The sequence below is a fragment of the Stegostoma tigrinum genome, chromosome 41, assembly GCF_030684315.1.
Source record: "Stegostoma tigrinum isolate sSteTig4 chromosome 41, sSteTig4.hap1, whole genome shotgun sequence".
Taxonomy (NCBI): Eukaryota; Metazoa; Chordata; class Chondrichthyes; order Orectolobiformes; family Stegostomatidae; genus Stegostoma; species Stegostoma tigrinum.
In genome coordinates, this window is record NC_081394.1 from 5266663 (window position 1) to 5282308 (window position 15646).

The 15646-nt window shown below is 47.6% G+C and overlaps 1 protein-coding gene across 3 annotated transcripts in view; it reads right to left on the bottom strand.

Annotated features, from left to right (window-relative positions):
* LOC125448579 (intermediate conductance calcium-activated potassium channel protein 4-like) overlaps positions 1-15646 on the bottom strand; it is a 67323-nt gene that overhangs the window by 17606 nt on the left and 34071 nt on the right. For 2 of the 3 annotated variants that reach the window (XM_048523963.2, XM_059641358.1), the window contains exons 1-2: positions 14369-14647; positions 3383-3472 (exon numbers count right to left, since the gene is read on the bottom strand). In XM_048523963.2, coding sequence (XP_048379920.1) covers positions 3383-3472; positions 14369-14641 — 363 coding nt within the window. In that variant the 5' untranslated portion in view covers positions 14642-14647. Of the gene's footprint in view, positions 1-3382; positions 3473-14368; positions 14648-15646 lie in introns of those variants that run through there. The other variant, XM_048523964.2, reaches the window with a different exon arrangement.

Below are 15646 nucleotides of genomic sequence, written 5' to 3' on the forward strand. Positions count from 1 at the left end.
CTCTGCTGCCCTGACTCCAGGGGATCAGGAACAGGAAGGGGCGATTCAGCCCCACTTCTGAGAGCCTGGAACAAGAGGAGCCCATTCCCCTCTGCGCTCATTCCTGGAGGACATTGCATTCCTCAAGGGACTTCTGCCATACCCAAGGCAATATGTAACTTTAGGAGGCCATTCAGCACCATCAAGCCTGCTGCGCCCATTCAATTGAACTAATGGATATGTACTTTCGCTCCCATCTATTCACCTCGTGAGTTCTGAAACCTTTCTGCTGGGTGTGGGTCTGAAAGGATTATCACTGTGGAGGGCCATGGACACCATGATGATGCCAATGGGTAAAGGAGCAGAAGGAGAGAGATATACCAGTCTTCCTCAAACTACCTGCATCAGCGTCTACCCTAGTGAAGACCCCAGGGAGGAAGGCAGTTAAAAATCTATTCCAGCGGGAAAATGTTCGAGTTTATTGTAAAGTGTGGCAATACTTGGCTTTAGCAGGTGTATTTTGTCCTAGGTTTGTTTTTGAAGAGAAGTTTCAAGTTAGAGGCACAGAGCTGTCTATACACAACCACTAGACTAAACTGTTTATGAAGCCTTGAGGTTGATTTTGTAGAGTTGGAACAATAGAAGCAGACTGGCTGGGTGTGGTCAAACTTGCACAGAACTGGGACTCTTAGATTTTCAGGAGCGATCGCTGCTGGGGTCTTGAAAAAAGTAGAAACTCAGCTACAGCTAAAAGCTGGGGCTTCCCTTCCTGTCACTGGAGTTGCCTGTGAGACAATCTATTTTGCTGAGTTTGTCTTTGCCAAGGGTGCGTTTATGGGATGCTACTGTCTTGGAACAGTTACTGTTTTGCAGTAAAACACTCCTTTGCTGTGTTAGCTTTCCTAATAGGGTTAAGTTATTCCAATTTTTAAATTTTTTTTGTATTTTAACGATAGTGGATGAATAAAGCATGTTTTGCTTCCAATTGAATTGTACCTGGATCACAGCACCTTACACCTACCTCTCGAATGAGAAAACACTATTTTCTCAATATATTTTGAGGGGGTTCGGTCTGGTCCACGATTGTCTGTAACAGCAGAGTGTTTAGACACACAGTGTGATCAGGTAGGGTCAGGATAGTTTTATGAAGACCAAAGCACACCTAACAAACATATTTAAATCCTTCAAGGAACAAATGGGATAGATGCAAATGAACCACTAGGTGTGATATATTCAGGTTTTCAATAAGGTGCAGTACAAAAAGTGAATTAATAAGAGGCCATGGCATTACAGCATTTATGAGCATGGAGGGAGGACTGGCTAACGCATAGAGAACAGACAATTGAGCTAAAGGGAGATTTTGGTGTCCTCTAACTAATGTGTGCCACAGGGAGATCAGTGCTGGGCTCCCAATACCTTGCAAAGTACTGGAATGGTTCAGACGATGAAAGGAAATGTACTATTGGCAAGTTTGTGGCCAGTGCAAAAACAGGTCAGAAGGTCGGGACTGAGGATGATACAAAGAGTTGACAGAGCGGCTGATTGGCCTCCTTCAGCGCCTATTCCTTATGGTCTCATCTAACCTGGAACTACTTGCTATCATGCAATCAACAGCCTTTAGTTCATTACCCTCTCAATCTCAGCTTGGCACTCCCTCAGCACTGACCCTCCGACAGTGCCCACTCCCTCAGCTCTGACTTTCCGACAGTGCCCGTTCCCTCAGCACTGACCCTCCGACAGTGCCCGCTCCCTCAGCACTGATCCTCCGACAGTGCGGTGCTCCCTCAGCGCTGACCCTCTGAGAGTGCAGTGGGAGGAAACCGAAGTACCCAGAGGAAGCCCACGCAGACGCGAGGAGAATGTGCGAACTCCACACAGACAGTCGCCCGAGGGTAGAAGGGAAACTAGATCCCTGGTGCTGTGAGTCACTGTGAAGCTCATTCATTCTTGTAAATGACCTCAGCACCCCTGCACATCCTTCCTTGGAAACAGGGCCCAGAACTGCTCACAATCTTTCAAATGTCATCTGACCAGACCCCTACACAGTGCATCTCTTCTCATGTAATCTCGCCCTCTCGAAATGAACGCTCACAATGCATTTGCCAAATGAACCTGCGTGTTCATGGAAAGAGAATCCTGAACCAGGCCTCGCAAGGCCCTTTGTGCTTCAGATTTCCAAAAGCCTTTCCCCGTTTAGAAAATAGCCCACGCCTCAGTGCTTCCTACCAAAATTGGTATCTGTTGACAACAGTAGAAGGTGAGAAGCTGGTTGGGTGGTGAGAGGGTGCAGCTGAGGGGCCTGCTTCCAAAGCTAACATTAGCGTCTCTCCTGAGCACAGATCCAGGTCTTGGTTCGGAAGGTTACACTGAGGTGTGCAATTGTTTCTGTTCCCACACACACAGTCCCCGGGCATCCCAAATTTACAGGAACCAGGACAGGATAGAATTGTGTGGAAAATAATCCCAGCTGAGCGAGGCACCACGCCAAGCGATTGTGCGCGAACACATTTTCCCATTGGCACAACTCAGTTATAATTCAATAATTCAGCACAGCCACTTGGGACACTCAGAGCGAGCGAGAGAGAGAGAGAGAGAGCGAGGTTTAACTGCATTTTCCCTGTCCTCTTCATCTCCTCATCTAAATGGGTTTATCATCTGGTTACTATCAGGTGAGGAGGACCACTCCCAGCAATTTAATTGCCCTGTCCCGAGCTGCCCCCCTTGAGAAGTGAGGGTGAGCTGCCTTCTTGAACCGCTGCAGTCCTTGAGCTGTAGGTTGACCTGCAAGACCCTTAGGGAGGGAATTCCAGGATTTTGACCCAGCGACATTGAAGGAACGGCGATATATTCCCAAGTCAGGATGGGGAGTGGAGGGGAACTTGCAGGGGGCTGGTGTTCCTGTGTATCTGCTGCCCCTTGTCCTTCTGGATGGAAGTGGGCCGTGGGTTTGGAAGGTGCTGCCTGAGAAGTGGCCCTTACGTGATACGAGGAGCAGGTCGTATGTGACGGAGTTTAGAGGGATGATGGGGGATCTGACTGAAACCTACTGAGAGACCTGGGATTGATGCGTCCACCAGTTGGAGAGACAAGCAGCTTGGGGCCTCACCTTCAGAATGCACTGAGATGAAGAGCAATTTCTTCATCCAGAGGGGGCTGCATCATTGCTGTGGAGACCAATCCATTGAAAGTGTTGAACACAGAGATCGATAGGTTCTTGATTATTAAAGGAATCAATGGTTAGGGGTGAGAAGGCGGGGGAATGGGCTTGAGAAACATATCACCCATGATTGAATGACAGAGCAGACTTGATGGGCCGAATAGCCTAATTATACTCCTATGCCTTACAGACTATGCGTCATGGGGCAAATTGAAGGATGAAACTGGTTACGAGCATGGCAGTTACCTGGATATCCCGTACATGGTAAGCCAAGATCAGGATGAGGAGCAGGAAGGTCGAAACGGACACAGCAATGCTGAGGAGCTCAACGGTGAGCTGGAAAGAAATAAAATCAACACGTTCCTTTCAGAGAGCAAACAGGAAATAATTTATCTTGTATCAGAGCTAACGGGAACTGCAGATGCTGGAGAATCCGAGATAACAAGGTGTGGAGCTGGATGAACACAGCAGCCTAAAATGCTGCCTGGCCTGCCGTGTCCATCCAACTCCACACTTTGTTATCAGTGATTTAACTTGCTGGCTTCACTAGGTAAATAAAACCATTAGGGGGCAGCACGGTGACTCTGGTCAGCACTGCAGCCTCACAGCGCCAGGGACTCGGGTTCGATTCCAGCCTCGGGCATCTTTCTGTGTGGAGTTTGCACATTCTCCCCGTGTCTGCGTGGGTTTCCTCCGAGTGCTCCGGTTTCCTCCCACGTCCAAAGATGTGCAGGCTAGGTGGATCGGCCATGCTAAATTGCCCGCAATGTTCAGGGGTGTGTGGGTTATAGGGGGATGGGTCTGCGTGGGATTCTTCAAGGGGCAGTGTGGACTTGTTGGGCCGAAGGGCCTGTTTCCACACTGTAGGGAATCTAATCTAATCTAAAAAAATGACCAATACTGACCCGACGCTGTGTCTCCGAAATAGTCACCCTGACAGTTCAAACGTCACCCGTGTTATCTTTCAACGATTAATGTGCAGGACTGTTTACACACACTCCCTGGGGATTCTCCCCGTAAATACTGACACACTCCCCGGGGAATCCCCTGTAAATACTGACACACTCCCCAAGGAATCCCCTGTAAATACTGACACACTCCCCGGGGAATCCCCTGTAAATACTGACACACTCCCTGGGGATTCTCCCTGTAAATACTGACACACTCCCCGGGGAATCCCCTGTAAATACTGACACACTCCCTGGGAATTCTCCCTGTAAATTCTGACACACTCCCCGGGGAATCCCCTGTAAATACTGACACACTCCCCGGGGAATCCCCTGTAAATACTGACACACTCCCTGGGGATTCTCCCTGTAAATACTGACACAGTCCCCAGTGAATACCCTGGAAATACTGACACACTCTCCAGACACTCCCCCTGTAAATACTGACACACTCCCTGGAGATTCTCCCCTGTAAATACTGACACACTCCCTGGGGATTCCCCCCATAAACACTGACTCACTCCTCGGGGATTCTGGCCCCTGTAAACAATTACACACTCCCTGGGGATTCCCCCTGTAAATACTGGTGCACTCCCTGGGGAATCTCCCTGGAAATACTGACACAATCCCCAGGGATTCCCCCTGTAAACACTGCCGCACTCCCTGGGAATTACCCCCTGTAAATACTGACACACTCCCCCCAGGGAACTTGCCTGTAAATATTGACACATTGCCCCCAGGGATTCCTCCTGTAACTACTGACATGCTCCCTGGGGATTCCCCCCTGTAAACACTGACACATCATCCCCCTGCCCCCGGCGATTCTACCCATCGTAAACATTTACACGCTCCCTGGGGAATCTCCCTGAAAATACTGACACATTCCCTGGGGATTTCCCCTGTAAATATTGACATATTCCCTGGGTATTCCCTCCTGTAAATACTGACACAATCTCCAGGGATTCCTCCTGTAAACACTGATACACTCCCTGGGGATTCCCCCCGTAAACACTGACACACACCCTGGGGATTCCCCCTGTAAATACTGACACACTACCTGGGGTATCTCCCAGTAAACACTGACACACTCCCGCCAAGGAATGTCCCTGTAAATACTGACATTCCCCAGGGATTCCCCATGTAAGTACTGGCACACACTACCGAGACTCCCTCCTGTAAATACTGACACACTTCCCAGGGATTCCTCCTGTAAACACTGACACTGTCCCTGGGGATTCACTTATGTAAACACTAACACAATCCCTGTGGACTCCCCCCACCAAATATTGACACACTCCCTGAGGAATCCCCCTGTAAATACTGACACACGCTTCGGGGATTCCTGCCTGTAAATACTGACGCACTCCCTGGGGATTCCCCCCTGTAAACACTGACACATCACCCCCCCGCCCCCGGCGATTCTACCCATCGTAAACATTTACACGGTCCCTGGGGAATCTCCCTGAAAATACTGACACATTCCCTGGGGATTTCCCCTGTAAATATTGACATATTCCCTGGGTATTCCCTCCTGTAAATACTGACACAATCTCCAGGCATTCCTCCTGTAAACACTGATACACTCCCTGGGGATTCCCCCCGTAAACACTGACACACACCCCGGGGATTCCCCCTGTAAATACTGACACACTACCTGGGGTATCTCCCAGTAAACACTGACACACTCCTGCCAAGGAATGTCCCTGTAAATACTGACATTCCCCAGGGATTCCCCATGTAAGTACTGGCACACACTACCGAGACTCCCTCCTGTAAATACTGACACACTTCCCAGGGATTCCTCCTGTAAACACTGACACTGTCCCTGGGGATTCACTTATGTAAACACTGACACAATCCCTGTGGACTCCCCCCACCAAATATTGACACACTCCCTGAGGAATCCCCCTGTAAATACTGACACACGCTTCGGGGATTCCTGCCTGTAAATACTGACGCACTCCCTGGGGATTCCCACCTATAAATACTGACACACTCCCCGGGGATTCCCCCCTGTGGATACTGACACACTCCCTGGGAATTCCCTCCTGTAAATACTGACACACTTCCCGGGGATTCCCCCCTGTAAATACTGACACACTCCCTGGGGATTCCCACCTATAAATACTGACACACTCCGTGGGGATTCCCCCCTGTAAATACTGACACACTCCCTGGGAATTCCCTCCTGTAAATACTGACACACTTCCTGGGGAGTCCCCCTGTAAATACTGATACACTCCCTAGGGATTCCCTCCTGTAAATATGGACACACTCTCTGGGGATTCCCTCCTGTAAATACTGACACACTCCCTGGAGAATCCCCTCCTGTAAATACTGACACACTCCCTGGGGACTCCCCCCTGTAAAAACTACACACTCACTGGGGATTCCCTCCTCTAAATACTGACACACTCCCTGGGGAATCCCTCCTGTAAATACTGACACACTCCCTGGGGAATCCCCCTGTAAATACTGATACACTCCCTAGGGATTCCCTCCTGTAAATATGGACACACTCTCTGGGGATTCCCCTCTGTAAATACTGACACACTCCCTGGGGATTCCCCCCTGTAAAAACTACACACTCACTGGGGATTCCCTCCTCTAAATACTGACACACTCCCTGGGGAATCCCCCTGTAAATACTGACACACTCTCTGGGGAATCCCCCTGTAAATACTGACACATTCTCCCCAGTGTGACCTGTGTTGATTCTGACAACACTCCCTTCATCCTCAGCTTCAGTTTGCCCTCCTGACCCTCAGTGACTGAAAATCGATCGATCTCAGCCTTGAATCTACTCAACAATGCAGCAGCCTGAGATGTCTGCGGACAGAGTTCTACAGACTCACAATGAATAAAGTCGTTTCTCCTCATCTCTGTCCAAAATGGCCAAACCCTCAATTCAGTCCAAAATGGCTGAACCTATTGTGGTGCTAATCAAGCGGGGGCTGCTTTGTCCCTGGATGGTGTCGTCCTTCTTCAGTGTTGTTGGAGCTGTCCCCATCCAGGGCAAGTGGGGAGTATTCCATCCCACTCCTGACTTGTGATCAGAGATAATGGGAACTGCAGATGCTGGAGAACCTGAGATAACAAAGTGTGAAACTGAGGAACACAGCAGGCCCAGCAGCATCTCAGGAGCACAAAAGCTGACGTTTTGGGCCTCGACCCTTCATCAGAGAGGGAGATGCCGGCGCATGGCTGCGAGTGTCTGTTTCAGGGCTGGCACGGAGAAACGTTGCTCTAGGGTCTGAATGTTCTGGATGTAGAGGTGGTCACAGTTGGGGCCAAACTGGGAAATCTTGAATGTGGACTGTAGTCCATTGGGGATGATCCGGTTCTGTAGGCAGGTGCTGAGGAAGGTGATGTGGCTGTGGTACCTGGTTTGCTTCAGGACATGGTCGAGCAGTTTCAGGGCCGAAGAGAGATTACAAGAGAGTTGCAGTGGGAGAGGGATTCCCTGAGGTTGGTCCGGAGGGTGGAGAGTAACTTCTTCAGGTTAGGCATCCCTGGAAGAGGCTTCGCAGTGAGGTTAGAATTGTGATCAGAGATAATGGGAACTGCAGATGCTGAGGAATCCAAGATGACAAAGTGTGGAGCTGGATGAACACAGCAGGCCAAGCAGCATCTCAGGAGCACAAAAGCTGACGTTTCGGGCATCTCTGATGAAGGGTCTAGGCCCAAAACGTCAGCTTTTGTGCTCCTGAGATGCTGCTTGGCCTGCTGTGTTCATCCAGCTTCACACTTTATTATCCACTCCTGACTTGTGCCTTGGAGATGGTGGGACAGGCTTTGGGGGGAGTCAGGGGGTGAGTGAAACAGAAAGGGGAACTGTCGGAGAAGGGCTGGTGCAACGAAAGCCACTATACAATGAAATATGCCATCAACATCTGTTTCCAGTATTTCTCCTTAAAATATCCACATCATTCTGAAGGTTCCAGTTGAACCTGTTCCCTTCCAGGCAGTGCATCCCAGATACAACAACTCGCTGGATCAAACGACTAGTTCTCCTCCTCTACCCATTCCTGCGCTCTCTTCTTCATTTCCTAATTCTCTCCAATCTGTGACCCCCTGGTGATGGACCTCCTGTCCATCAATTCGATCAAAACCATCACCCCACACCACCCAGCAGTGGGTGATTCCGAACATCTCTGAGCTTGCCCCGATCCCGGCTGGATAATCCCAATCTCCCGATGTCCCTCAAACCCTGCCCTGAGACCATCCTGGGTAAATCTCCAGCCCAAATCTCTCTCTGCAGATTTGGTGTCCTTCCGAAAGTGTGTTTCTTGGAATTTTGCACAATACAGCAGTTTGAAGGTGAGCCAGTTTTGTGTTTTGAATAGAGCGTCACACTAACTTCCTCACTATTGTCTTCTCTGCTGCTGTTTATAAAACTGAATGCTCAATTAGTGACTTTGTTAACCCAAACTGCCATCTCTAATGATTTGAGTACATTTTCATTCAAGTCCCTTTCCACAGAATTGCATTGTATTGTGCTTCTGTGTCCTTCTCACTGAAATGATTCACTCTGCACTTTGCCGTCAAGCATTCCTTTCCTTATTTTCAAGGTACTAAGTTTTAAACAGTTAGTACCCGAATTAAAACGTAGATCCTCCCAAGAGAACATCCCGTCAGTGGCTCCCTGAGCCGCAGCCAAATCGAGCTAGGGTAAACCAGAGAGATATTAAAGGAATATTTCACGTCAGATTTTTACTGTGGAGAGGGAATGGAGGGTCGTGAACTCGGGGAATTAAATATCAATGTTTCGAAAATGGAATTACAGAAGAGGAAGTTCTGGAGGCCTTAGAAGATATAAATCTCTAGAACCTGGCCTAGTGTCTTCCAGGTTGTTGTGAGAGGGAAGAAATTACAAGGCCCCTTGCAGAAATATTTGTATCATCTATAACTAAGGGTGAGGGTCTGCATGACTGGAGAATGGCTAATGTTGTAGGAACTGCCGATGCTGGAGAATGTGAGATAACATGCTGTGAAGCTGGATGAACACAACATTAGCCAAGCAGCATCAGAGGAGCGGGAAATCTTGACGTTTCGGCCATTTCTGAAGAAGGGCCCTGACCCAAAACGTCAAGCTTTCCTGCTCCTCTGATGCTGCTTGGCTAATGTTGTGTCTTTGTTTAAGAAAGGATGTACAGAGAAACCTGGGAACTATAGACCTGTGAGTCTGACTTTGGTAGTGTTGGAGGTGATTCTGAAAGATAGGATTTGTGAGGTAGCATTTGGAGAAGCAGGGTATGATTGAGGATAACCAGTGTGGCTTTGTGTGAGGGAATTCATGTGTCACAAATTTGACTGAGTTTTTTGAGGAAGTAATCAAAAGGATGGATGAGGGCAGAGCAGTAGATATTGTTTATGTGGACTTAGTGAAGCCTTTCACATGGTTCTTATGGTAGACTGATCAGTAAAGTTAGATCATGTGGAATTCAGGGTGAGATTGTCAATTGGGTACAAAATTGTTTTAGCGGCAGGAGACAGAGAGTGATGGTGGAGAGTTGTTTTTCAGCCTGGAGGCCGGTGACCTGTGGAGTTCCACAGGGATCCATACTGGGTCCACTTTTGTTTTTCATTTATATGAACAATTTGGATGAGAATATAGAAAGCACAGTTAATAGGTTTGCGGATGACACCAAAAGCAGTGGTATAGTGGACAGGGAAGAAGGTTATCTAAGGTTACAAAGAGATCTTGATTAATTAAGTCAGTGGGACTGAGGAGAGGCAGATGGAGTTTAATTTGGACAAGTGTAAGACATTACATTTTCGTAAAACAAACTAAGGCAGGGCTTGTGCAATTAAAAGTGCTGGAGTAAGAGGGAGCTGTTCTGCTGGGACAGGCTTCACCTGACCTACGCTACGACCAATATCCTGATGAATTGAAAAGCTAGGGCTGTGGAGAGGCCTTTAATTTAATTGTGGGGAGGGAAGGTGTCAGCTGACAAAGCAAAAGAATATGACATTACTACAGGGCAGCTATTTGGATAAAGTGTGCGACAGAGGATACAAACATAGAAAAACAGCAGTGAATAGGACCAAAGGCGGGGGGAAGAGGGCAAAATTAATAGTCCTTTCCTTAAAGGTGCATGGTATTCTGAAAAAAAAAGAGTTAACTGCCGAATAGAGGTTAATAAATACATTTTATAACCATTACAGATTTAATTTGATTTGTTATTGCGTCATGTACCCAGGCACAGTGAAAAATCTTGTTTTGCATGCAATATAGGCAGATCATACCGTACAAAATGCATTAGGGTAATAGAACAGAGCGAGGAATACAATGTCACGGCTGCAGAGAAGGTGCATAGAGAGTGAGATCAATATCAGATTTGAAATTTGAGAGGGTCATTCAGAAGCCCAATTACAGCGGGGAAGAAGCTGTTCCTGAATCTGTTGGTGCGTGTGTTTAAACTTTTCTTTCTTCTGCTTGAAAGAAGAGGTTAGAAGAGACTATAAGCAGGGTGGGAGGGGTCTTTGATTATGTTGGCTCCTTTCCGGAGAAGTATAGATGGAGGCAAGGGATGGAAGGGATGGTTTGTGCAATGGACTGAGCTGTGTTCATGGTTACATAGTTACAAAGTGATCAAAGCTGAGAACTCCGTGATTAAGGGTCCGTGACTTTTCAGATGGCTAGACAGCAAAAAAGGGTGGTGCATTTTTGTTATTAGAACAGGATGGAATCAGTACAGCAGCAAGAAATGGTCTTGAATCAGATGATGTAGGAACCACGTGGATGGAGGTAAGGAATTAAAAAAGGGTAAAAGACATTGGAGGGAATAGTCTAAAGGTCTCCTCAAAGTAGCTATATGGTGGGACAGAGATTAAATCAGGAGATAATGAAGGCATGTAACAAATGAAGCGTAGGTGGCACGAATGTAGATTGACACAGTTAGATTGGCAGAGATGGCCACGAGAAAGTATTCACAGTGTGTTTTCATGGGATTGTTTCATAGAACATGATATCATGTGTCCAATCGAGAATCAAGCCTATTGGGTCTAGTAATGTGCATCAACACAGGTTTAATTAATGGTCTCAGGGTAAAAGATCTCATAGGAAACACTGATCATAACACAGCAGATTTTATTTTAAATTTGTTTTTAGCCTGTGAAGTCATTTTTAAAGCAAATGCCTTGAATTGAGCCAATGTTTTTGTCTTGCTGATGGTGATTAAAATAGCTCAGGTAACACATTCAAATAAGTTATTTTCTTAGCTGGAACTTTAATTGTTGCAGAATTGAGTTCCCAGAAGAAAGCAAATTCATTAACCCTGACTGGACTGTGGTGATAACAAATAGGCTTATTTAGGGCACTGTAGTATTTTTAAAATTAAAACAATGGCATGAAATGTTTTTGGCATGCTTGCTTTTATTGCTGAGAGCATTGACCATAGGATCTTGGATGTCTTGTTGCAGTTGCACAACACATTGATGAGGCCACATTTGGAGCACTGCATGCAGTTCTGGCTGCCCTACTATAGAAAGGATATTATTAAACTAAAAAGAGTGCAGAAAAGATTTACTGGGATGCTACCTGGACTGGAGGTTTGAGTTATAAGGAGTTATATTTTTCCCTGGAGCATAGGAGACTGAGGGATGACCTTAGACAGGTTTACAAAAGCATGAGAGGTATAGATCAGGTACATAGTGGACAGCTTTCTCCCACGGTAGGGGAGCCTAAAACTAGAGGGCACAGGTTTGAGATGAAAGGGGACTTGCAAAAGGGTCCAGAGAGTTAGTTTGCTCTCAGAGCGGGTGGTGACTTTCTGGTCGAGCTGCCAGAGGTATGGTGGGGCTGAGTACAATTCCGTCACTTAAGAAACATTTAGACCGGTACATGGATGGGATATGGACCACACGCAGGCAAATGGGACTGGTTTAGTTGTGGAAACTTGGCAGCATGGGCAGATTGGGCCGAAGGGCCTGTTTCCTAACTGTAGACCTCAATGGCTCTATGGAAGCTTAAAGTGAGGCACAGGGACTGGCTTTTGCTTTCCGATCTCCCAGGAAATTGAGTCTCATGTAAATGCTGCCCTCTTTTGAGCTCAAAGGCAGTATCAGCATGACAAGAGATGCACAGATAGGGACAGGGGAGTGGTGGAGGTGGAGCTGGATAGGATCAGTGGTGCCCCATGCAGTCAAATAGCCAACTGTAAAGACAGCCTGAAGTGTAATGTTTTTTGGGGGGGTAGGGGTTGGAAGGCAATAATTGAATGTTTCTGCAGTGGACAATATTTAAGGCGATATTCCAGAAAGCACAGAATGGATGTGTTTGAACAATTAAGAAAAACTCTATGTGGTGGATCCACTATCTGTAGTTGAAATAAAAGAAGTCACAGAGAGTATGAAACTCAGAGGGAAGATGTATCATTGTGCAAACCATGGAAAAAAAGAGAACAAGAGAAAGTCAGTCAAGAATATAGAAATAGATCCGAAATGTTTCTTCATTTATTTGAGTTGCAAGGATCAGTGCTGGGTCCACTGCTTTTCATCATTTATGTAAATGGTTTGGATGTGAATGTAGGAGATAAATTTGCAGACGACGCCAAATTTGGAGGCTGTAATGAACAGCAAAGAAGGTTACCTCAGCGTGCAACAGGATCTTGCTCAGATGGGCCAATGGGCCGAGGAGTGGCAGATGGAGTTTAATTTAATTAACTGCGAGGTTTTGCATTTTGGAAAGGCACCTCAGGGCTGTACTTATACACCTAGTGGTAAGGTCCTGGGAGTATTGCCGAGAAAGAGACCTTGGGGGGCATGTTCATAGTTCCTTGAAAGTGGAGTCGCAGGTAGACAGAACGGTGAGGAAGGTGTTCGGTACGCTCGCCTTTACTGGTCAGTGCACTGAGTGTAGGAGTCGGGAGGGTCATGTTGCAGCTGTACAGGACATTGGTTAGGACCACTCTTGAACAACTGCTGTAAATTCTGTTGCAAATCCTCCAACCCTGACAACTCCCTTGTAAATTTTTTCTAAACCCTTTCAAGTTTCACAACATCCTTCCTATAACAGGGAAAGCAGAATTGCAACAGTAGTCCAAAAGTGGCCCTAACCAAAGTCCTGTACTGGTTTTCAGTTGAGAGCGTACAAGTCAGTTTATCCACTTCAGCAGAAAAAATAAAAAATATTATGTAAATTAGCGAAAGGTTGCACAGTGATCTGGATGTGTTGGTGCATGAAACACAGAAAATTACGCTACAGGGACAACAAGTAGACTGCAATGTTTCATTTGCAAGAGTGGGAAAGGTAACTTCAATTCATCAGTGAGACTGCATCTGTCGCATTGTATCCAGGACAGCTCACTGTGCTTATAGAGGAAGTTAATGCACTGGGAGCAATTCAGATGAGCTTTGCTGGACTAGTACCTGGATTGTTGTATGAGGAAGGGCTAAACAGACCAGGTCCATACGCTCTGGAATTTAGAAGAGTCAGCGGTAACCAAATTCAGAATCTTCCCAGCGCCAAGGCAGGCCATTCAGCCCACACTAGCTGCCCAAAGAGCATCCCCACCAGCAGTAAATTTGCATTTAGCATGGCTAATCCACTTAATTCACACACCCCTGAACGCTACGGGCAACTTAGCACAGCCAATTCTCCTAGCTTGCACATCTTTGGACAGTGGGAGGAAACCGGAGCACCCGGGGGAAACCCACGCAGACACAGGGAGAATGTACAAACTCCACACAGACAAACTCGCCCGAGGCTGGAATCAAACCAGGGCTCCTGGTGCTGTGAGGCTGCAGTGCCAACCACTAAGCCACCGTGTTGAAACTTATAAGGGGACGTGACTGGGTGCGTGTGGAAAGCATGTTTCCTCTCCTGGGAGAATCTAGAACGAGGGGTCTGAATTTAAAAATAAGGGGCTCCCATTTGGAACAGAGATGAGGAAACTATTTTTTTCCCCTTCAGAGGGTTGTGAGTCTTTGGAGTTCATCAAAAGTCACAGGATGTGGAATCCAAGAGCATTTTGGTGGTAGAGTTTCCTCGATGACCCTGGAGAAGTGGGTCTTATTGAATGGTGAAGCAAGCTGGAAGGTTGGAGTGGCCTCTGAATGTGGGTGCCCCTATAGTTCCTGCCGCTGGGTTAAAGTTCCTTTCTCAGGACATTGTGGGTCAACCCACAGCACACGGGGACTGCAGCGGCTCAACAAGGCAGCTCACCCCCACCTTCTCAAGGCGGGGGGCAATTAGGGACAGGAGAAATAACTGCTGGGCGCCAGCACACATCCCGCAAAATGCATAAACGGAAAAATAAGTGGTGACGAGGTAGTTACTGACCGGATCAGAACCATTCAGGCAGAGCTCGGTGCTGGTGATCATTAACCCAATGCCCACAGCAGCGAGCAGCAGTGAGTAAATACTCAGTCTCTGCTTGCTCTTCATGATGACCTTCCTCTGTTGGAGTACGGAGGCGATGTCCTCCTGAAGACCCAGTGCCCTCCTCCTCCGAGGCTGCCCCTCTGCCCAGCCGCTGGTGCTGGGCACAGCCGGAGGCTGCCAGGGATGGGGGCAGAGCTGCATCTCGACAAGCGTCCTGTCAGGGCAGGACATGCTGAAGGAGACCCAGGCGGACAGAGAGAGAGAACTCCCTTGGAGTTACGTGCAGCTTTATCAACAGAGTAACTGCAACGAAAGGAAACAGCAGTTTCCTCTCGAGAGTTGAAAATAGCTCAGTTTTGAGAAGGGGCTTTTGCAATTGTAGGCTGCAGTTTTCTTTGAGATAGTACTGATCAGTGTGGGCTCTCTCTCTCTGTCTTCAGACTCAGGCTCCTTGTGAAGCTGGGGGGGTGGGATTCCCCTGCTCGGAATCCTCCCGCCTCTGACCCCTTACCCTCTCAACACACACAGCATCATGAGCTGGATGACTGCGGCATCCAACACCAAGTCTCGAAGCAAGACCCCAGTGTTTGGAATCGCACAGTGCAGGGGGAGGGCATTCGGCCCCTTGTGTCTGTCCTGGCCCTCGGGAAGAGCTGTCCAAATTGCGATTTATATGTAACACAGGCATTTATTGCTAATTGACCCCGGATAATGTTTAAGAGGCTTTTAGACAGACGTGTGAAAACGGGAAGGGAATAGAGGGATATGGAGCATGTGTAGGCAGATGGGATTAGTTTAGAATGCCATCAAGGCCGGCACAGAGAGGGTGGGCCGAAGGGCCTGTTTCTGTGCTGTATTGTTCCACGTTCTAAACTGGTGGAGATTGAGAGTTAACCAGGAAATGGTAAAACAAATGAAAAACCTGGTCTGAGATAGCAGGAATTGCAGATGCTGGAGAATCCGAGATAACAAGGTGTAGAGTTGGATGAACACAGCAGGCCAAGCAGCTTTCCTGCTCCTCTGATGCTGCTTGGCCTGCTTTGTTCATCCAGCTCTACACCTCGTTATCTTAAAAACCTGGTCTGCCTCCTGCGGTAACTCCAGAGCTGGTTGCAGCCCACCCCCATTAATAGCCCTCCTGTACATCCTATTAAACCCCACATCTCCCCTTCCTTCCAGCCTAGTGACTACTTCCCTGGCCCCTTCCAATGGCCCCTAGAGTCAACTCAACCTGAC